At 44.2% G+C, this 19,634-nt stretch overlaps 3 protein-coding genes across 3 annotated transcripts; 1 reads left to right on the top strand and 2 right to left on the bottom strand.

The window, feature by feature from the left end:
• Window positions 1-3,201: 3,201 nt before the first annotated feature.
• On the top strand, window positions 3,202-5,536 carry CCR75_006076 (uncharacterized protein; the record flags this gene model as incomplete). The annotated part of the gene is made up of 3 exons (XM_067964148.1): window positions 3,202-3,252; window positions 3,315-3,905; window positions 3,953-5,536. The coding sequence occupies 3 exons, from the start codon at window positions 3,202-3,204 to the stop codon at window positions 5,534-5,536; spliced, it is 2,226 nt and encodes a 741-aa protein (XP_067816098.1).
• Window positions 3,236-7,296, bottom strand: CCR75_006075 (uncharacterized protein). The gene is made up of 5 exons (XM_067964147.1): window positions 6,599-7,296; window positions 6,409-6,541; window positions 6,245-6,322; window positions 3,313-6,173; window positions 3,236-3,250 (listed from the first exon to the last, which is right to left on the bottom strand). Exons 1-4 carry the CDS (start codon window positions 7,231-7,233, stop codon window positions 6,078-6,080), a joined length of 942 nt encoding a protein of 313 aa, XP_067816097.1. The 5' UTR covers window positions 7,234-7,296; the 3' UTR covers window positions 3,236-3,250; window positions 3,313-6,077.
• A 1,936-nt stretch (window positions 7,297-9,232) lies between these two features.
• Window positions 9,233-9,659, bottom strand: CCR75_006074 (uncharacterized protein; the record flags this gene model as incomplete). Its single annotated transcript, XM_067964146.1, is given in 3 exon segments — window positions 9,233-9,283; window positions 9,294-9,455; window positions 9,588-9,659. 3 exon segments carry the CDS (start codon window positions 9,657-9,659, stop codon window positions 9,233-9,235), a joined length of 285 nt encoding a protein of 94 aa, XP_067816096.1.
• Between the last annotated feature and the right edge of the window lie 9,975 nt (window positions 9,660-19,634).

Raw genomic sequence — 19,634 nt, 5'->3', positions numbered from 1 at the left:
TAGAAGTCTAGTAACTTCTACCATTTGAGGGGATTTCTCCTCAAATACGTGGGGACCTCTTCCCTCAACGTCTTCCGAGTGTGATTGCGCTATCACAGTCGGGTCCACTACGGTCGACTCTCTACTCGACCTTGGATCATCGTGTTGTCCTTTCTGGGCAACCGGTATACTCCTTGAATGTCGCCCACTAAGCGTACATTCATGTCCCAATCCACTCGACCTTTTCGAGTGGTGGACCTTCGGCGCTGCCTGTGCATTAACACAGCCGCCGGCAGCTGACTCCACATTGTGATTGGTAATCACACTGTGATCTTGTGCGGTTGTACTAACGACCGTACCACAAGTGAGGCCATCGCACTCACTCGTAGTACATCCACACGCTTGTGGACGCTCCAAGACGTTCATCAGATGGCCATCTGATGAACAAGTGGCAGGCATCTTTACGGATCGATGCTGCCAGCTGATCCTTGGCTCGTATTTTCTGAGCCAAGGTAAACCTAGGATGACATCAAATTTGTCATCCAAATCCAGTACGATGAAATCATCATCATACTGTAAATCTCTTAACGTGTAGTGAAATTTCACTACGCGTTTCATTACTGTTATCGATGCGCCTGTCGCTAGACGCACCGTCATCCTCGTTGGAGGGATGTCGCGCTCAACATATTTGAGCCTACGACCCTCTAGTGACTGGCGACGAATAAAGTTATTCGACGCTCCGCAGTCCACTAGGGCTCTAAGTGACAAATCATTTGTCACTTTTAACTTTAAGGTGATGAGAAATACCTCATCACCAGGTGCAGAGACACATAATGATTGTGTGTCTGGAGCAACTTTAGTCAGGAGATTTGCAAATTCTCTTGAGGTTGCTGGATCAGTAGGGTGTTGCGCCCCTACTGACCCCGTCGCTTTTTTGGTGGTCCGCTTCGCTGTTGCGATTTCGCAACAACGTCGGACCCGCGACCGTTGCTCTTTTTGGCATACGGTCCAAAATTACGTTCAGTACCTTTCGGTGCTGGGCGTGGGGCACTACACTCTAAACGTAGTGTCCTAAATTTTGGCAGCGATGGCATTTCTGCAATCGCTTATTGCTCGAAAAGCGAGGTCTCTCGCTTTCGACGTAAGAAAGGTACATGGGTTCTGGACCTCCTAACTCGTGTCGTCTTGAAGGACGATATGATGAAGAACTAGCTCGAGCCTGTCTCGAGTAAAGTCCTCCTGTTCCGCAACGGATATTGCTTCTTCAAGCGTATCCAGTTCCAAGCGGAACAGGTGGGTCTTCACGGGACCATCCGTAAGACCTTGCATGAACACCGCAATCAACGTGTGTTCATGAACTGGGTTCTTCAATATACAACTCGCTAAGAGTCGTATGTGCTGGGCATATGCCTGAACATTACGCTTGCCTTGCTTGAGTTTCAGAAGCTCTAAACGAGCTCTGAACTCAGCCCTTGGCGGTTCAAACGTCTGTTTGAGCCGGGCTTTAAAAGCCTGCAGCGACCCAAAGACGTATGGGTCGCGCAACTTAAAACCCAATGCCCAAGTTTGACACGACCTGCCAAACTTGATTGAGCGAATGCGACTTGCATTTGCTCGTCGACGATGTGACGTGCCCTTATGGCATCGTCCAACTCGACAAACCATCTTAAGAGGGAGTCTTCTTCGACTCCTTTATACTTAGAGATGTCAATCTTTAAGGTTTCGGGACGACGCGTGTGCGTCATCCCAGGTACAGGGTTCTGTACCTGTTGTAACCTCAACAATTCTGCCTGTTGAGAGCCTTGCTGATTCAGCAAGGCTACCTTTTCCTTCATCTCGTCAAGTTCATGTTGTATGAACTTGGCGATGGCTGAATGGAGGGTATTTCTGTCCAAATTGGACAGCATCGCCAAGATTGTATCGTTTCCTACGGTCAAACTCTTTCGTTCGACCGCACTCCTTTCTATGTCATTTAGAAAGGAGTAGCTTTCACGGGAATTGTGATGCGTATTCCCACTATCATCTAACATGTCCATGTTAGATGAAGGAATTGTGGTCCTTGGACGGACTACAAAGTGCTACCAGGTGTAATGGGGCACTACGACTTGTACTGCTTCAGTACAAGTCCACTTCGCACTGCTTCAGTTGCGAGTGGTGCCTTACGTTATTTCACGTACACTAGTACGTGCAGAGGAAGACCTCTTTTTAAGGTAACTAGCTTAAAGAGGGTAAAATGAAAACTGTATTAATATAATTAAGTATCTCTTCTTTCTATCTGTTAATTCTAACTTAATTATAAACAAATACTAAACATGCAATCGAAATCTTATCTTATCTTATCTTATCTGTCTCACAGTTGATTAGTCTGCGGGATAAATAGATATAATGGCCTTTACCTATTTATGGATAAGATTTCTGAGCATTACTATTTAAAATAATATCCTCCAAATATTATCTACCCTTTAGATAATATATTTATTAACAACCTTTTTTTTAAGTATTAATTTCATGTAATGATACACCCCGTTACGTGCAAGGTTAATGAGATCTTGCTCCAGGAGGCGTTGCCTGTGCGGAGGCAAGCCTGAATGATGATTTTGCAATTTGGCTAATATCTCCGAAAAACTTATTTTCTGGTTTAACGCCCTCGCTTCCGTAAACACTGCAATATTATCGGTTGTCTCATGGTTGTGTGTTGCAACGACCAGACTTACTCTCCATTCTTGCCCAGCACTTTGATTCCGTTGGCACTTCATAGTGACTGCCCATGGGCACATACGAAGCTTTCTTAACGTTTGGCGTATCTTTGTGCCCTTGCGTCTGTGCCCACCACCACGAGCGCAAGCAAGCCACACCTTCCTGGTTTTTCGGTATTTGTCGGCCTTCGTACGTAATTTTCTCGTTGAATAACCTTCTTGCCACGCAAACGTTATGATTGCCTCCTCCGCTTCCTCATGGGTCTCTTAAATGTATTCTGGGTGGAGCAAACGGCATGATGAGGACCAAGTATTAATGTTGGCGGAGTTGTAGCGATGCACACCCTAAAAAAAACGCAAAAATATTTAGGTGGCAATACCTTTTCTAAAATAATTATTATTTTGTTTTAGGGGTGTGGCTATACCTCCTTTTGTTTTGGCTTTTAAACGATAATTGGCTGAAAATGTGTTTACAGTCTGCTCCACCAGCAACAGCATAGCTACTGCTGGCCGCCGACATTGAAATATGAGCGATCCCGTCAGTGACGCGCGCTTTGGAAAAGTGCACAATGATCCGGTATAACATTTAAGCTTCTACTCATATAAAAATGTTATTTATCTTACTCAGTTATATTACAGAGATTTGCGCGCAAGTCAAATCGCAAAAGCAAATTGGAGATCGACAAACGCTTCGCCGCGGCACTAAAAGACAAGCGTTTTCAGAGCGTTCAGGGAAAATACGACAAGTATGGACGTCGCATTACGAAAAAAGATAACGAATTGGATAAGTTTTACCGACTAGAAGAGGAGGAAGGTGAGGAGGACACGACTAAGGCGAAGGCGAAGGCGAAGGCTCCCTTTACCACTAGCTCCGACGACGACAATGACGACGCGTGCTCGGCGGCCGTAACTAAAAGCGATCAAAAATTTTCGCGTCTTGATTATTTAAATCGCATGGCACGTGGTAAATTGGAGTCGGGCTCCGGAAGCTCAGATTCAGACTCCGAGGACAGTGATATCGAAGAAACACAAATTGAAGAGGAGGAAGCGGAAGATATTCCACTAGGTACAGAAACTAGGCGCTTTGCTGTTCTTCATTGTGACTGGACGCGTATCCGTGCAGTGGACCTCTTTGCCCTCTGCCAGTCGTTTGCTCCTGCTACTGGGACTGTCCAGAATGTGACAATTTATCCGTCCGACTTTGGGCTTCAAAAGATGGTGCACCCGAACGTTTGATGTTTGAAAATGTTATACTAACCACAGAGTTGCATGTGTAGAAAGAGGAGGAACAGCACGGGCCACGGGGTATTTGGGATGATAAATTGAAGAAAAGAGAAATATTATCAGAAATGGGAACGCTCGAAATGGGCAACGAGGATAAAAATGACAGTATAGGAACAATAAATAATATCGAGATAAATGTCAGCGACATTGACGATGAAAAGAATTATGACTCAGATGATCCGCTGGGCGTCAAGACAAGCGTGACGCTTGAAAAAGAATCGAACGGATTTGACAGCGAAAAGTTGCGCAAATATGAATTACAGAAGCTGCGGTATTATTATGCTGTTGTGTCGTGTGATTCAGTGAAGACGGCCAGTGCAATTTTTGATCAGTGTGACCAGCTTGAGTATGAGACGTCGTCTAATGTACTCGATCTACGCTATGTTCCGGACGATACAACATTTACTAATGCATCCAAGGAGTCGTGCGACAGCCTACCCGATCACTATAAACCAGCACTTTTTGCTACGCTTGCACTACAACAGACAGACGTGAAGCTCACTTGGGAGGAGGATGATGACCAGCGTCTCGAGCTTCTCACGCGTCCGGCTGACTGGAAAGATGCCCATGACGACGACTTTAAGGCTTATCTTGCGTCAGAAGGTTCCGATGGTTCAGAATCAGACACTGATTGCGACGGCAGCAATGATGAAGGAGGCTCCAAGAGCAAGGTAGATACTGCTGAATTTCACGGCAAAAAGAAGTCAAAGAAAAAAGCCAAGATAAAGAAATTACGCAATCGCTACCGCTCAATGTTGTTGAGCAGCGATGCAGAAGATGAAGTCGAAGCCACTTTATCAGAAGGAGGCTTGAAAGCTAGCAGCGAGGAAGAGGGCAATGACTTGGCTGATGGAGATATGGAAATGTCATTCACACCTGGTGCGGGTGATATTTTGAAAGCAAAGCGACAGAAGGAGCTGGAAGCAACTGAGACGCCATTTGAGCGTTACACGCGTGAGAGGAAGCAGGAAAAGAATCGCAAATTGCATGAAAAGCGCGAGCGACAGAAGCAGCTTGAGCGTGAACAACGCGAGATACTGCAGAAAAAAGGTCGTGGAGCTAAGGAGGCCAACTTTTTGCGCGAAGCTATTAATGGAGGCGGCGCGGATAGTGAAGCTGAAGGCAGCGACAATGATCACGAAAAGCGTAATTTTGACATGAATAAAATTGCCAAGCAAGAAAAATTTAAGTCTTTAAAAGGTAAGCGCCGCGTGAATGAGATGAAGAAACTCGCCACGCAGAAAGTCAGTGGCGGATTGCAGGAAAGTTTTAAATTTGATGCGGCCGATCCGCGTTTTCAAGGGCTGTACGCAAAAAGCTCCCGGTTTCAGTTGGATCCGACGGATTCAAAGTTTAAAAAGACCGAGGCCACTCAAGCCATTCTCAAGGAGCGACGGCAACGGTTCAGCCAGAACGCGGCTTCTATGGGAACGGGTGTAGCAACTGAGTCGAATTCGAGCGCAAATGAAAGCAAGCACACTCTCAATATTATGGTGGAGAGTTTGAAGCGAAAGTCGCAACAGCACAGCGAGAAGAAGTCTAAAAAGAGCAAGACATTGGTGGTGCAGAAAAGCTAAAGAGCAGGAATTCGGCTAAAAAGATAGATACGATAGGCAGTCCGTATTTAATAACAAGCATCTCATGGGATCACATCCATAAAGTCATGCGAACAAATTAAGAAGGGTGTTGATAGTGCAATTAAAGAAAATGTCGACATGTAGGACAAATAAGCCAAGCAGCGCAATCGAATCCAAGAAATTTGATCGACTGCACAATCGAACCCAAAAAGTTTATCGACTGCACAGAAAAAGTTTATCGACTGCACACTTTCAAGTCAAGCTTGGCAATTCGACCAAGGTGTTGTGAAAACCTAAAAGTATGTCGATTAAATCCGCAACATTGTTGCGTATTGAATAAATTGAAAAATACCTCATGTGCTTTACTGCTTACTTGTTACGCGTCCAGAAAGACATCGATTACCCAGGGAGCCGATAGCCTTTTCCGGTTATTTTATGATGTCGTCGGTCAGCAATCTTGTTTGGTCACTAACGCTTTGTATTTTATTTATTTATTTGATATCATAGCGTCAAAGTAAAACGCCTTTAAATTGCGATAGCTTTATTGCGTGCCATTAGAAAACATCTCAAGTAGAGAGCTGAGCCCCGATCGCAGAGGCTGTAGTCCGTAAAACTTTTGTCCAATGACATTTAAATACTAGGAGCAGCAAATATACAGAATCATAAGTGCTCGTTCATGTTATCTCGTAATATTCAAATTTAACGTACGCTATTAAAGCTGCTATCACGAGCAAGTGCTGGTGCGTAATGCTCTTGAAGCGTCCGAAATAGAGGCAGTGCATCGCGCTTGAGTAGGAGCAACATAAAAAATGGTATTGTAGTCAGAGAATATATTTCACGTCGTGCTCTCGTGTCAGAGCTATGTTACTCACCTCCAGCGTTAATAGCAGAAATCGCGTGAAGTTAAACAACGGCAAATCTGTCGGACGTCCGCTTTGCTCGCATTTAGCCACGTACACTTCACAAACTCGATTGGCATCCCGCAGATTTTCCAGACTCAGCAATCTACGAGCATGATCCAGAAATTTATTAACCAACAACTTGCCTATATTATGTACTTACTGCAAAACAGCCCGAGCAAGGTACAAGTCGGATTCACTGGGATATCCCTGTAACGACCAATGAAACAATGCGTCCGCCAGTTCCTGCGGGCTTTCTGAATGTAAGAAATGCTTCATGGCGAGGGTAAAATCTCCTGCAACGCAGTAGGCTCGGGCAAGCATGCTCTGCAGCTCTGGATCACCGCGTTTGCGTGCGCCTTCGTTCGATGACCATTTGACAGCATTCTTAAGGAAAACCGCAAGATCGGTGCTGAATTGTGGCTTCGTCTGAAATGCAACATCGATTTGGCGTATGAGCTCCTTGTGTGCGTCGTCCACCGGATGGTGGAAGTCTGTAAATACTGATATCATCAAGTTCGCCATTTCAATAGATGCTGTATTTTGTTCGTGATCAATAAGCTTAAGTGCCGCTTTCAACGCCAGCGACACTGCTTTCTCTTGCTGATCCGTACCGACCGCGTCCCCCTTGAGTAAACGAATAAAAAGTGTCTTGTACATTTGTAACGCGCCATAATAGTCGCCTTTCTGTAGCTGCAGCTCCAACTTTTGTGAAACGTTATCAAAACCAGCAGCAGCGCTGCTCGGGGCCGCAACGCGGACCCCAGCAGCTTTCCGTGCCAATGCTCGGCGATTCATCGAGATGAGAGCAAAATTGGTACAACGGGTTATTGGGTTGAATTAAAAGTAACCTCATGCCCTCACTGATTATAAGCTTAATTAAAAGTCTAGAAGCACTAAAATTTCGCTGACTTCAGTAAAACGAAATCGTTTTAAGCATGTCGTTTGTGGATTACATATCTCGGTACTCAGCCTGCTTGTTTTCAATATTAAGCGACGGCCTCTTCTTCATGGCATCGTGGAGCCGCTGGTCCTTGCTTGAGTTTGCCAACATCAAGTAATTACTAAGTCCACGGACGGCGCTAATAGTGCATCGGTGCGCAAACGGTCGATCAATTGCCATATTCTAGCAGCTGAAAGCAATTTAAAAAGATCGACCTACTTTGCCTTAAGCGCTTCGATCGTCTCTAAGTCCGTTTCGTTGCGACCCTTGTCAAATTCTCGTCGCACCAATTCCTTTATAGCATATCCCTTCTTGCTCTACGCACATCAACCATGTAAAACAGATAAAGTAGAATAGCAAATCAGCTGCAACGCAGAGACATCGTGTGAGTAACGTGCAGCAAACTTATTCAACATACATTGCCACCAATGTGCTTTGCGAGGCGCAGGCAGTCACGGTATAGCTGTGATAGCAAAAGTTATTTTAAAGGCGAAAATTATTTTAGAAACGCCTTGATGCGCAGGGAGCAAACCTGAAGTGTTGTGCGCGTCACTTGACTCATGATATACTTCGATGCGCACCTACCGACCAATTTTGTTTTAGCCAATATAGAGTTAGGATGCGACTATTGCCACAGACTTTTGACTATCGCCACAGACAAATTACCTTTGATTGTTTAAACTATATGATTTGTCAATAGGGTGGTATTATTGGTTCCACCTAAAATACATTATAAAATTGGGAATATAAAAAATATACCAAATAAAAAATAATAAAACATACATGAAATTAAGGGAAGCGTTATCCATCACCACCCAAACGACAACCATCCAACCCCAAGTTAATTTTGATTGGCTGTAATCCACCCTTCTGAAAGGCTACAATTAGAGGTGAGGTACAGAACTGGGAAGGTTGCAATTTGAAGGTAAGTGTCATCTGGTGCTGAAATTCTTACAGTTGCGTTCATTCTCTTTGACCAATCAGATTGTGCTTCTGATTCGTCAAAGAGAATGAACGCAACTGTAAGAATTTCAGCACCAGATGACACTTACCTTCAAATTGCAACCTTCCCAGTTACAACAACTATATCAAAATGAACACCCTTGCTAACCCCCACAAAATTGCACATGCTCCTCTTGCTGAGGGTCAAGCTGCTGTAAAGGCCCATGCAACATCATAGGGATATGTGATTGCTGCCAAATGTGTGCAAAGATGGTCTAATTTACACATCTGCTATGTAGCGGAGCTACCTCGCTCCTAAATTCAGAGGAAGACTTTCAGACTCAGAGAGTCACTAAGTTCTATTGAACTAATGGGTTTAACAACTCAGGAAGTCGTACAAGCTATTAAAGCTTAAGAAATCCTAGTTCAAGGGATTCAGGGTTCGTAGAACCAAATGGCAACTAGTGCCCAAGAGGATATACCTTAGAAAGGCTTCTATCTCTTACAGATCAATGCGCAAGCCTTAGAAAGGCACTTAACGCTTTAAGATCAAAAGGTGGACTGCACTTTATTTCAACTTTAAATCTATTAAAAGTTACCCTAGCTAATTTAAAATTGATTTCGGCCGCAAGATTTATATCTGGCGGCGACCACATTTGTTACCCATAATTAATGGAATTTAAGTAGCTAACTATCTTAGAATTAGATAAAAGGGTATTTCGGCCATAAAGTAAATGTACGACAACAACGGTTCTCCAACCGATGTGTGCCCCATTACATGCTACTTCTCGATTCTCTTGTGCTTCTATTTCTACATTTAAAACTGTGCGACATGTACGTGCATTGTGCCCTGACTGGGAACACCGTCTACAGCGTCGACGAGGTGCAGGATTAGCAGCTGCATCTGCGAGCTCAAACGCGGATAGCAAGCGCGTGTTGACCCTGTTGGCCGGCCTCGCGTTTCTGCTCGCACAGGATCTCTGACAACAACATCATTGGAGACCTCAAGCACACGCTCAAGAAGCATGCGCTTACGATAACCCTCAGAATCATCATATCCATCTGCAATTCTCTTCAACGCTGCCTCCATTGATGGTAGAACAACATCTGCAACATTTGGCGGCTGTGGCTGGACCTACCACCAATGCTGATCGAAGTCATTAAAGGTTAGCGCTACCATTAACCGGCTGCGGCTGCGGCGGTGCATGTCATGTTGGCATGGAAACCCCATTGTTAATCTAAAAAGACCAAGACATATGTTGCTCACCTCTTCATTCTGCTCCTGCAAATGAAGTAGCTGGTATGCGCCGCGCAGTGCATGCACAGAGATCTTTTCCATCACCTACAAAAAAGCGGTCCCAATCCCAGGTTGACTATTGCCCACTCTGCTGCATTTTGCTGTACAATAGCAGCCAGCTGGCCTTCACATGCGAGCCAAACTGCGCCATCAACTGCCAGTAGGTGACCTGAAAATGCACTTATCTGTCATCGAAAGCATGGACCTCATGTGACTTAACTGAAAGATACACATACCTGTTGACATCCCGATCCATTTCTTGAGAGCTGCATGTGCGATCTCCACACGTGACGTTGAGATGTGTCCATAATGCTTCTTTTCGCATTAAATTGCTGGCACAAACCTCTCCTCGTACACCAGCCAGGTGTCATTGCAGTAGGTCACGACGTGCGCTGGGATCTCTCCCTCATGCATTGCCTGGATGTTCCGGATTTGGTGACAACTGTTAAGATAAATCACGGTTAAGAAGCCTTCTATAAAAGGAAGACAAAATTTTACCTGGGATTGTTCTTGGTAACTTTCAACAGTGGTGGCACTGATCAGAGCATTCCATGCCTTCATAAATGCCTCCCATGTTTCTGCTGTGAAGCCTGCTTTGTGCTTGATTGGATATTTTTGTTGATATGCCACCTGCACAGGAGCATGTTGGCAGTGGGCAAATTGTCATCAAGTGCACTCATGAGCGCAAACTGACGATCAGTCACAAAGGCGACATTGTTAGTGGGGAGGTTGTATTCTTCAAACACATCTCGAAGGTGGTGCACGGCCCAACGGTAATCTGCAGCTGTCTCTCTTTGCATAAAGCAGTAAGCAAAGGTTAAGCTCTGGTGGGACGATGTGGCACCAATAACATGGAACAGAGGCCTTCCAAACTTGTCTATCTTGTATGTTGCATCCAGTAGCCACACTTTACCGGCACAAAACTTTTGGCAGATCTCACGGGCGCAGGGTGAGATGACCAGAAGGTGGTTGAGCTTTTGCTCCCTGTCAATCTGTGAGAAGTGGCGGGAGCCGTCACCAAGGCTGTCCAGCGGAGCTGAAATGAGTGAGTGGCCGATGAGCATCCTGGACAGTTCCCTATTTCTAATGTTGCGAACGTCTTGGCCTGTCAGCACACCACCTTCATTCTGTCGAATTGAGGTAGTGATACGGCTGTTTGGAACAAGTGCACGTAAAAAAACCAATACACTTTGGTTTTGTTCTGGTGTGAGCATGCCAGTGCGTCCCTGCGGATGCGCGCTCGAATGCGCAAACGCCTCATAGTTGTATTCAGCGTTGATTACTTCAATAAGCCATTGGTTTTCATAATTGCGTATGTTGGCTCTGAAAGGTCAGCCACTGCTCCGACTTGGCCTCGTACGCTCGCCTGGGCCACTGTGCACAACAGGAGCTTTTGATTGTGAGCACTATTAGTATACCACCTTGTCAACGCCTTCCTTCCTGTTGCCAACCTTCTTGGTACGCTTGACAACAATGACATATCCCTGTGATGTTGCATGGGCCTTTACAACAGCTTGAACCTCAGCAAGAGAAGCATGGGCAATTGTGTGGGGGGAGCAAGAGTGTTCATTTTGATATATTCGTTGTAACAGGTAAGGTTGCAATTTGAAGGTAAGTGTCATCTGGTGCTGAAATTCTTACAGTTGCGTTCATTATCTTTGACCAACCAGAAGCACAATTTTCTGTACCTTACCTCTAACTGTAGCCAATCAGAAAGGTGGATTACAGCCAATCAAAACAAATTAAGGGGGTGGTGGTTAACGTTTGGGTAGTGGATGGATAACGCTTCCTTTAAAATAATTAATGAGAAATATATATATATCACGAATGTATAATATACGTACGATAGTATACACAAGCTTGGGATCATGAAGAGATATGCTACACTTGATCTTAGCCATGAGGCAGAGAAGGCACTGTGATGAGATATGGATTCAAGGTGTTGTTTTTCATAAAAATTTATCATAAGCATACGACGGAGTTTTAGCATGCTTCAATCTGTCACGTAATCATTAACTTTGGAGTAGCTGAAGACTCTGTAATACTGTTTCATTTACGTTTTCTGCTGTTCAGACGATATTTGACACATATCCTGCTCTAATTAACGTATGATCTTAAATGCTGCAATATGTTCAATTCTGGCATGCTGCAAAACTTTGATGTCCTACCCCCGCTACCTCTTCCTGGCCACACATCAACGCTCCATCTATTCTAAAAAAGAAGGCGCCCAAAGAAGAAGCGGATCCCATCATAACAAGCAGCTGAAAGAATTAAAAAGCGCCAAACCAGAAAGTGCGGAATGTGCCACCAGTTTGGTCATAATCGTAGGACCTGTCCGAGCAAGGACGCATGATTGTATGCTTCGTTATCTCTAGTACATAGTGCATGACGATTAGAGGTTTTCATCCAAAACTGGGTTTCCTCGCCATAAAAACAGGATACACGTACTAAAATTAATGCGAATGATTTAAGACAAGATTGTAGTATCCTTCGTTCTATAGTAAAGCTAAATAGCAACGCCTCCAATCATGCCTCTTCATGATATATTATACATGCGTGGTATATTTTAATATATTTGTTAATAGTTTTGGTATATTTTTATATTTTCATTATTTAGTATTTTTTTCTTTATTAATTATTTAAGTATAATTGTTTTTATATTCCCTATAAAATTTCGCGTTACTGAAACGGTTTTGCCATTATGTAAATTCGCATTCACTATGGCGGACGCATTTTTGCGAGCTTAGACTGCTGACTTGAAGCAGACGCATCGCGCGCTTTCCCCGTGTTGCATATTCTGCATCCGCAGCCCCGCACGCTTATCGTGGGTGAAGCTATCACGCAAGACGTCGTGTACACACTTCTTCCCGCCTGCCAACGTCGATCAGCAGAAGCGGGCTCTTGACGCCTATGTACATGCTCAACGGTGCTTTCTTCATCTCTCGATTGACCCTTGCACCAAAGTGCTTGTATTAACTGTATTTGTTTTTTGTGTGTTGTCACTAGTAAAGAAGCGACGGTTGTGGGCTCCATATTTACACAAGAAAGGGTTTTCGTGATCGCAGACGCGTACGGCTCTTGCTGCAAGAAAAAAGAAAATTCACCATCAAGATGTGACGGTGCTGCATATCAGTCGGCCATTTGAAGGTGGTCTTGAAATGCGATCTAGCGAAATCGACGTAGTGAAGTTGCGCAAGTATACCGCGATTATACGTGCGTCCCCGGAGAATTAGCTCGTGTAATCAACTCGATGCAACAATTTGCCAAGTGCGATTTTATTCAATGCCTTTTCCATGGCTTCGCGAGAATTATGAATGACTTAAACAAGTCTGATTGGTGGCTGCAGGGAGTCTATTCTGAGCATTGACAGCAGATTCGACGGTAAAATTGAGTCCATTATGTGCTTAAAAACTGTTTTTATTGCGCGACTCGCTGAAATTGCAGGGAGGAATAGTCAGGAAATGAGTAGGGTATTATTATTTCAATATTTAGGATTAACAAAGAAACCATTTAGCCACTCAAAGGTGTCTTGTCTCTGGCATTCGTCAAAACGTCTGTGGCAATAGTCGCACCCTTGTTATTATTGGCAATTATTTCTTGGCTTCATAATCACAGTAGTGAGCAACTGTAACAGACCACTACCAACGGCAAAATCCGATGCGTCACAGACGACACTTAAAGGCCAATTTGGATTCGGCAGTGCCATCGGGGCACTGGTCCGAAAGGGCGTGGGTTCGAATCCCATATTGGCTCGACTTTTGATAGCAATGCCACTTAGAATCTTTCGATTTGACATTCGTTCCTATAAGAGGAATCAATAAAGACAGGCAGCGTCGAAGTTCGACCACTCGAATGGGTTGAGTGGTACAAAACAAGGATGTTTGCATAAGAAGTAACATCCAAGAGATTAGAAACGCTTGTCTATAAGAGACAGTGCGAAAGTCCTCGATCGACTGGAGAGTCGATCGTAGCGATCTCGCTGCGGTTGCAACCACGTCTAGTGGCAGTTGGAGAGGATATCCCCCAAAATCGGCAATAGTATTTCCTAAGAATGAATGGGTTTTCAGCAGCTTATCGATGGACGAAAGTGTCCGCGATGAGAAGACTCGGACTGAACGTTTTACGTCCCTAGCTGGGAGTCTTTAAAGACAGATCCTTTATACAAGAATTTTATCGAATTCAAGGATATGTTCCTTGAATTCGTACTGTGCGAGTTGCCTAATGATAATGGCACGGGCTAATTGATGCCCCTGCAACATTTAACAGATGTGTGGGATTTCACACTGAGCTATTACGATGACGTCTTCGCTCATAGCAGAGCCACGAACGAAAAGTCGGACGTTGAAATACATCGTACCCACGTCCAAAAGGTTCTTACACTTATGCATAAGCATAAGTTGCATGCAAATCTCAAGAAGTGTACATTAGCTGCAAGCGTAACGCCACTTCTTGGGTGCTTCGCGGGTAGACACGGTGTACGCCCTGATCCGGAAAACAACAAGGCGATCACAGACTGGCCTGGGCCAGTGGACTTCGAAATTTCCTCGACTTAGCGGCATACTTACACAAGTACTCCCGCAATTATACCGAAATGACAGTGTTTATTTCTTCTTTGTCGAGTAAATACGTAACATGGTCATGAACGCTGATTGTCAGCATTTGCTGTGATGGTATCAAGCAAAGTTTGATGCAATCGCCAATCCTGGCGATTGCGGACCAAGACATACCATTTCATGTGGTCTGTGACGCCAGCAATTTTGCAATCGGCTGTGCGTTGTCGCAATATGACACAGATGACGCAGAGTGTGTCGTCTGCTATCAGTCGCGTCAGCTTCAACTACCTGAATACAATTATCCAGCGCATGACATTGAACTCCTTGTTATGAAATGCGCGCTGGCTAAATTTAGGGTCTATCTCCTCGGAGATAGACCGTTCATGCGTCATTACACACGGCCGTAAGCAATCCACACCTCTTGCAAAGAATGACGAGATGATTGTCTTTCTTCGTGGAGTATAACTTCTTCGTGCAATACAAACCAGGTTGACTTAATGTTGTCGCTGATGCCCTTTCACGCCAGCCCGATTTGAGCTGGCAGCGCAAAACAACAGCGAGGCTAAGTCCACTGTTGCAACAATAAGTGTTCCGTTGTCAACATTTCTTGACGACGTTAGAAGAGCTTATCAAGAAGATAAGGCTCTTAAAGGGTTGATAAACTACATTAAAACATCCAATACAACTATCCTTCAAAGGATTGTCAAAATTGCATCGAGCTAGCGGATCGATACACAACACGGAATAAATTACTGTATTACACAGCCATTGCTTGCGACACACCTCGTGTCGTCGTCCCTACCCATAATGATTTGCGTTTACGCATCATGTATGAGGCCACGATGCACCAATAAGTGGTCATCGTGGACGTGAGAAGACCTATCTCACGATATGTCGCGACTTCTACTGGCCACGCCAGTATGATTTCCTCCGCAAGTACGTACGTGCTTACGAAGTTTGTCAACGGGTGAAGCCCAGTGCTTCCTCCCGGGCTCTCTTACAACCTCTACCTGTTCTGGCAGAGTGTTGGCAGTCCGTATCAACGGACTATGTCTTCGGGAAATCCGAAGACCATCACAAGAATAATAGTAATCTTGTTTTTGTTGATCTTCTCAGCAATATGGTATATCTTGCTGCAGCCAAAGGCTGTGCTCGTGTCTTTGTTGACACGATGTTTCGACTCCATGGATTACCCCGTGAGCTGGTCTCAGATCGAGACCTTAGATTACGGCGGAATTTTGGCAAACAATGTTCAAATCACTTGACCCACAGTTAAAAATGTCATCATTTGACCATCCTGAATCAGATGGTCGGACAAAGCGTGTAAATCGTATTCTCGAAGAGGTTCTTCGCAAACACATCCACTCTTTTTGCGAGGTGGAGCAACTTCTTGCCGATGGTAGAATTTGCCATCAGCAATTTAGTGTATGCTTCTAAAAAGCATAGACCGTTTTTCACGAACGGCTTACGCCATCCACGTATACCCGCCTTGTTTATGAGTGACTATTATTCAAAGGGGGCTCGCTTGAGCAAAGAACAACTAGCTCTTGCTCATCACACATTGACTCTACGGTCAATGCGCAGGATACCAATGTAGATTCAATTAACATTGAAGTGGTCAAACTAAACTGCTGCAAAACTCAGCATACAAAACAATAATGTTTGTGAGAACAATACTGCTCTTACCAATGATGAGAACGACGTTTCCGCAGTGCGCACCGGTCGCACTGAAGACAAAAACAAAATCGAGTCAGCAGGAGAATTCCTGCTGGCTAGAGAAGCAGTGGTCCGTTTCGTACAGGATTCCATCGCTGATGCGGTGGACCGACCGAAACGGAACTCTGACAAAATTAGAAGAGCAAACATTCTTTCATTTAATGTTAATGATCTAGTCCTACTGTTTACGGTAAACCAACCAAAACATGTCGTGACGAACTTGGACAGTAAAAATTAACTACCGGAAATATATCGGTCGGTTTTGTGTACAACAGCGCCAAGGCAATGCGTACACGATCGAGCTGGCTCGTAGGATGCGTACGCATTCGATTCATTACATTTAAAAATGCATTATATATTTTAATATTTTTAGGGTTCATCGGAGGTGTTTTTTCGTTATTATAATGCTGATTTTTTAATAATTCAGTATTTGAATCAATTAAATCATTAGGTTAGTTATCAAATGATTTGCATAAAATCGATCAAAAAGGTATTCTATGTCGGGCGTCTCCACCCGTACCATCAGAACGAGGCCTCTTCCGGTTCCGATTTATAACGGCACGGTCTAGATATTCGCCAAAGCCTGATGGTTTCGAGCCATAGCTTGAGGGTTTCGGGTAAGGTCTGGTTCTTATGAACCAGACAGTCCGAGGAAGAGATCTTTTGGCGAGCTGTCGCCAGCTCGTTTTAAAGGGATTGATGTGTCCTTTCATTGCAAGTTGAACAACCAGGACTTGCGCACTGTTTTTTTCCAGCTATTTGCGGGAAACACGGTCGACCGTCGTCAATAAGTCGCGACGACGGGATCGCCCGTGATCATGTCCTCCCGTAAAAAAAGGAGAAAATTATTCAAGTCACGATGTCGACTGGGGTTAGGAAAATGAGGCGGACCCAATTTTTCCTCCCCTTCACATCCATCGACGGATTTGAGTGATGAGATTTTATTTTCAGTTGATCCTTCTTGAACTACCGTGAGGTGAAAGGGATTCGAACGATTTATCTCGTTTGGTGGCGAGGGTATCCACTATCGCATGATAGTTGGGAACCCCATCCCCTCCACCAGCTGACAATGGACATTCCGGGTCTCGTTCGACACCTATTCTCCTCGACGGAGGGAAATTGGAGATTTTTAATCCTTCCGCGCATCTCACAAGAGATGGGCGTCCTCCAATGAGAGTCTTTAAGGGAGTATGCCTCCTTACGGGCACGACATACACCCTTAATACAGCATGAGCATGAGTCTTCCCACGAGAGGCAAGACATCCCTGCCTCTTTAGACAATCAGTGCAATTTATAGCGTGCACCGACTACGGTCCGTTTTTTGAACCGTTCACGGAAAACATCCAGTTTGTCAAGCCAGGCCTTGCGGCCTATGCTTTTAACATTCTACACAAATGCTGTTCAAGCTTGGAACAAAGGTTTGTCATCTTTGCCCGCTTACCACCGATGCCAGAAAAAGGCATCGATGAAGAATTTTATTTCATTCTCACCAGGCTTGTGAAGCCTGGATGAGTCGAGTAACAGAATATGGTATCGATCGTTGGTAATACCAAACCAACGAGCAAGGTACCCTTAGATGGCAACCAAAGGATTCTTTTCGGGAGCGAGCCGCAACGTATTGCGGTCCCTCTCCTGTTAGCTCATGCAAACGTCAACGCTAACATTACCCTCGGAGCGATCCTTATAATGACTCCTTTCCTGGTGATGCATTCTGACATCTGGCAGCTGCACGGCTCAGTGCAGCTGCTAGCGATGCAAATATTTCAGTAAACGCTAATGCATCTACTGCGGGGAGAAAGTCACCTCTTACTCCAATTAGAGGTGACTGGGTTATGTCACCTGCTACTCCCATCGCAAAGAGCAGTGACCAGTCACCTCACAGGCGACGCGCACGAGTTTTCGTCACCATGTGCAGTTTGAACAAAATCAATAATGCAATCAAAATGAGTTATACGAATAAGAAACCAATAACGCAAAAAATTACTGGGAAAGACGTAATAGTTTATCGCTGTCACTCCACATCAGTCACTACTGTGACTTTGGTTAAGGGGGTGATGTAACGGGGTGACCCGTTACATATAAATTATATCCTATAAGAGAAATAATAAAGATTAATTTCAATGAGAGGAAATCAGTAAGGAAGTGCAAAACTATTATCTTAATTAATTTGACTTTATAGTTCCAATCTTACCAAATTTGGTAATAGTGGCGCAATAAGATATTAGTTCTATTGATTGGTTGGTTTAAGTTTAGATTAAACCCGGCAATCTTCATAAGCCACGATTGTGCCGTGCGCAAGAAAGCGCCATATATAATTTGTTATTAATATTATTGAGTCGTAGTAGATAGAAAAATCATAAAAGATAGTTACGTATGAACTTTATATATTAGGTAGCCGCTAAAGCCACAGACCTTAATACTACGGCCACAGATAATTTATCTAACCAATCACAGCTTACAAAACCTTTTGATTTTACAAAAGAGCGCTAGAGCACTTGATGGTGGGCGTGAAAATGTGCGTTGAAATTTACTTTCCTGTATCAGAGAGCGACATATGACGTGCGGTATACACAACACAGAATTTGCACAGACGAGAAGAACCTTCCTTTTAAAAGAAACTATCATGAAGCGTGTCGAAGGCTACATGGCGCGCGCAGAACAGTTTTGAGGAATGCTGGAGAGGAAAAAGACTCCTAAAGCCGTGGGAGCCGTAGATGTGTACAAGCAAGATCTATCGGGAATTGCTTACGAGATGGTATCATTAAACCTTGAAGGAAAGGAGGATGACAACGAAACGACCGCAGAAACAGCCAAATTGCGCGGTTTGCTGGCATGTAAGTGGATTGAGCACCTCCACTAGTTATGCTGCTGCTCCATGTCCACGCCTGCTGAGAATGCTGAGGATATCTAGCCCAATCCGTGTTGAAATGTACAAATTTGCGGTTAAAATGGGCGGATCCGAATCTGCTGTCTATTTCTTTAAAGTGTTTGTTTTAATGTAATTATGGTAAAATCAGCTTATTTTAGATGGAATGTTCTGCTTGTCTTTGTAGCTAATAGATTTGTGAGTAGATGTAATTGATCAGAATTAACTGTCCTCATTTATATGATGTGAGCCGGGAGGTAAGATCCGATACAACCGTTACTATTCAATGGCATTTTTTCTTACTTCTGACATCTTCAACATTATAAGGTAGTCGAGCTTACAAAATTGTGGTCATGTCTGCGGCCATAGTAGTTTTGTCTGTGGCCGTAGTATTAATGTCTGTGGTCAAAGTGGCTGCCAATGTATAAATAAAGTTTTTCTTTGGGTGCCGTTATATGAACCTCACATTTTTGATAAACGTACCTCACCCCAAATAAACCTTACAATTACAGCATATGCGAAAGCTGAACCCCCTGAGCGTGCCATCGGCACTTCGTTGTGTAAACACAACTTCAGTAAATAAATTCCTTCGTTTCGCAACAGCTTCGTTAGCCCTGCCATAAAAGACTTTGTTACAATATGAGTATTCCTATACGTCGCGAGGCAATTCGGTCTAGTTGCTATGGTCTAGATGTGTAATGTTTGCTAGATCCTTTGTGCGAAGCCCTGCGGCCTTGAGCTGCTGCAGTCGCTTCTCTTCCCTGGCATGAATAATTTAAACCGGGCGCTGCTTGGAAGTCATGGCGGAAAAATAATATCAGTTTGCTCCATTTGTAAAATTGACTTCATGATGCAATTTTCTATGCTCTTGCAAGCCTGGGA

Source organism: Bremia lactucae, assembly GCF_004359215.1.
Source record: "Bremia lactucae strain SF5 chromosome Unknown BlacSF5_NotPlaced_182_SHOA01000115.1_669280bp, whole genome shotgun sequence".
Taxonomy (NCBI): domain Eukaryota; phylum Oomycota; class Peronosporomycetes; order Peronosporales; family Peronosporaceae; genus Bremia; species Bremia lactucae.
Note: the sequence above shows the minus strand (reverse complement) of the source record. Positions and strands in the feature narration are given on the sequence as shown.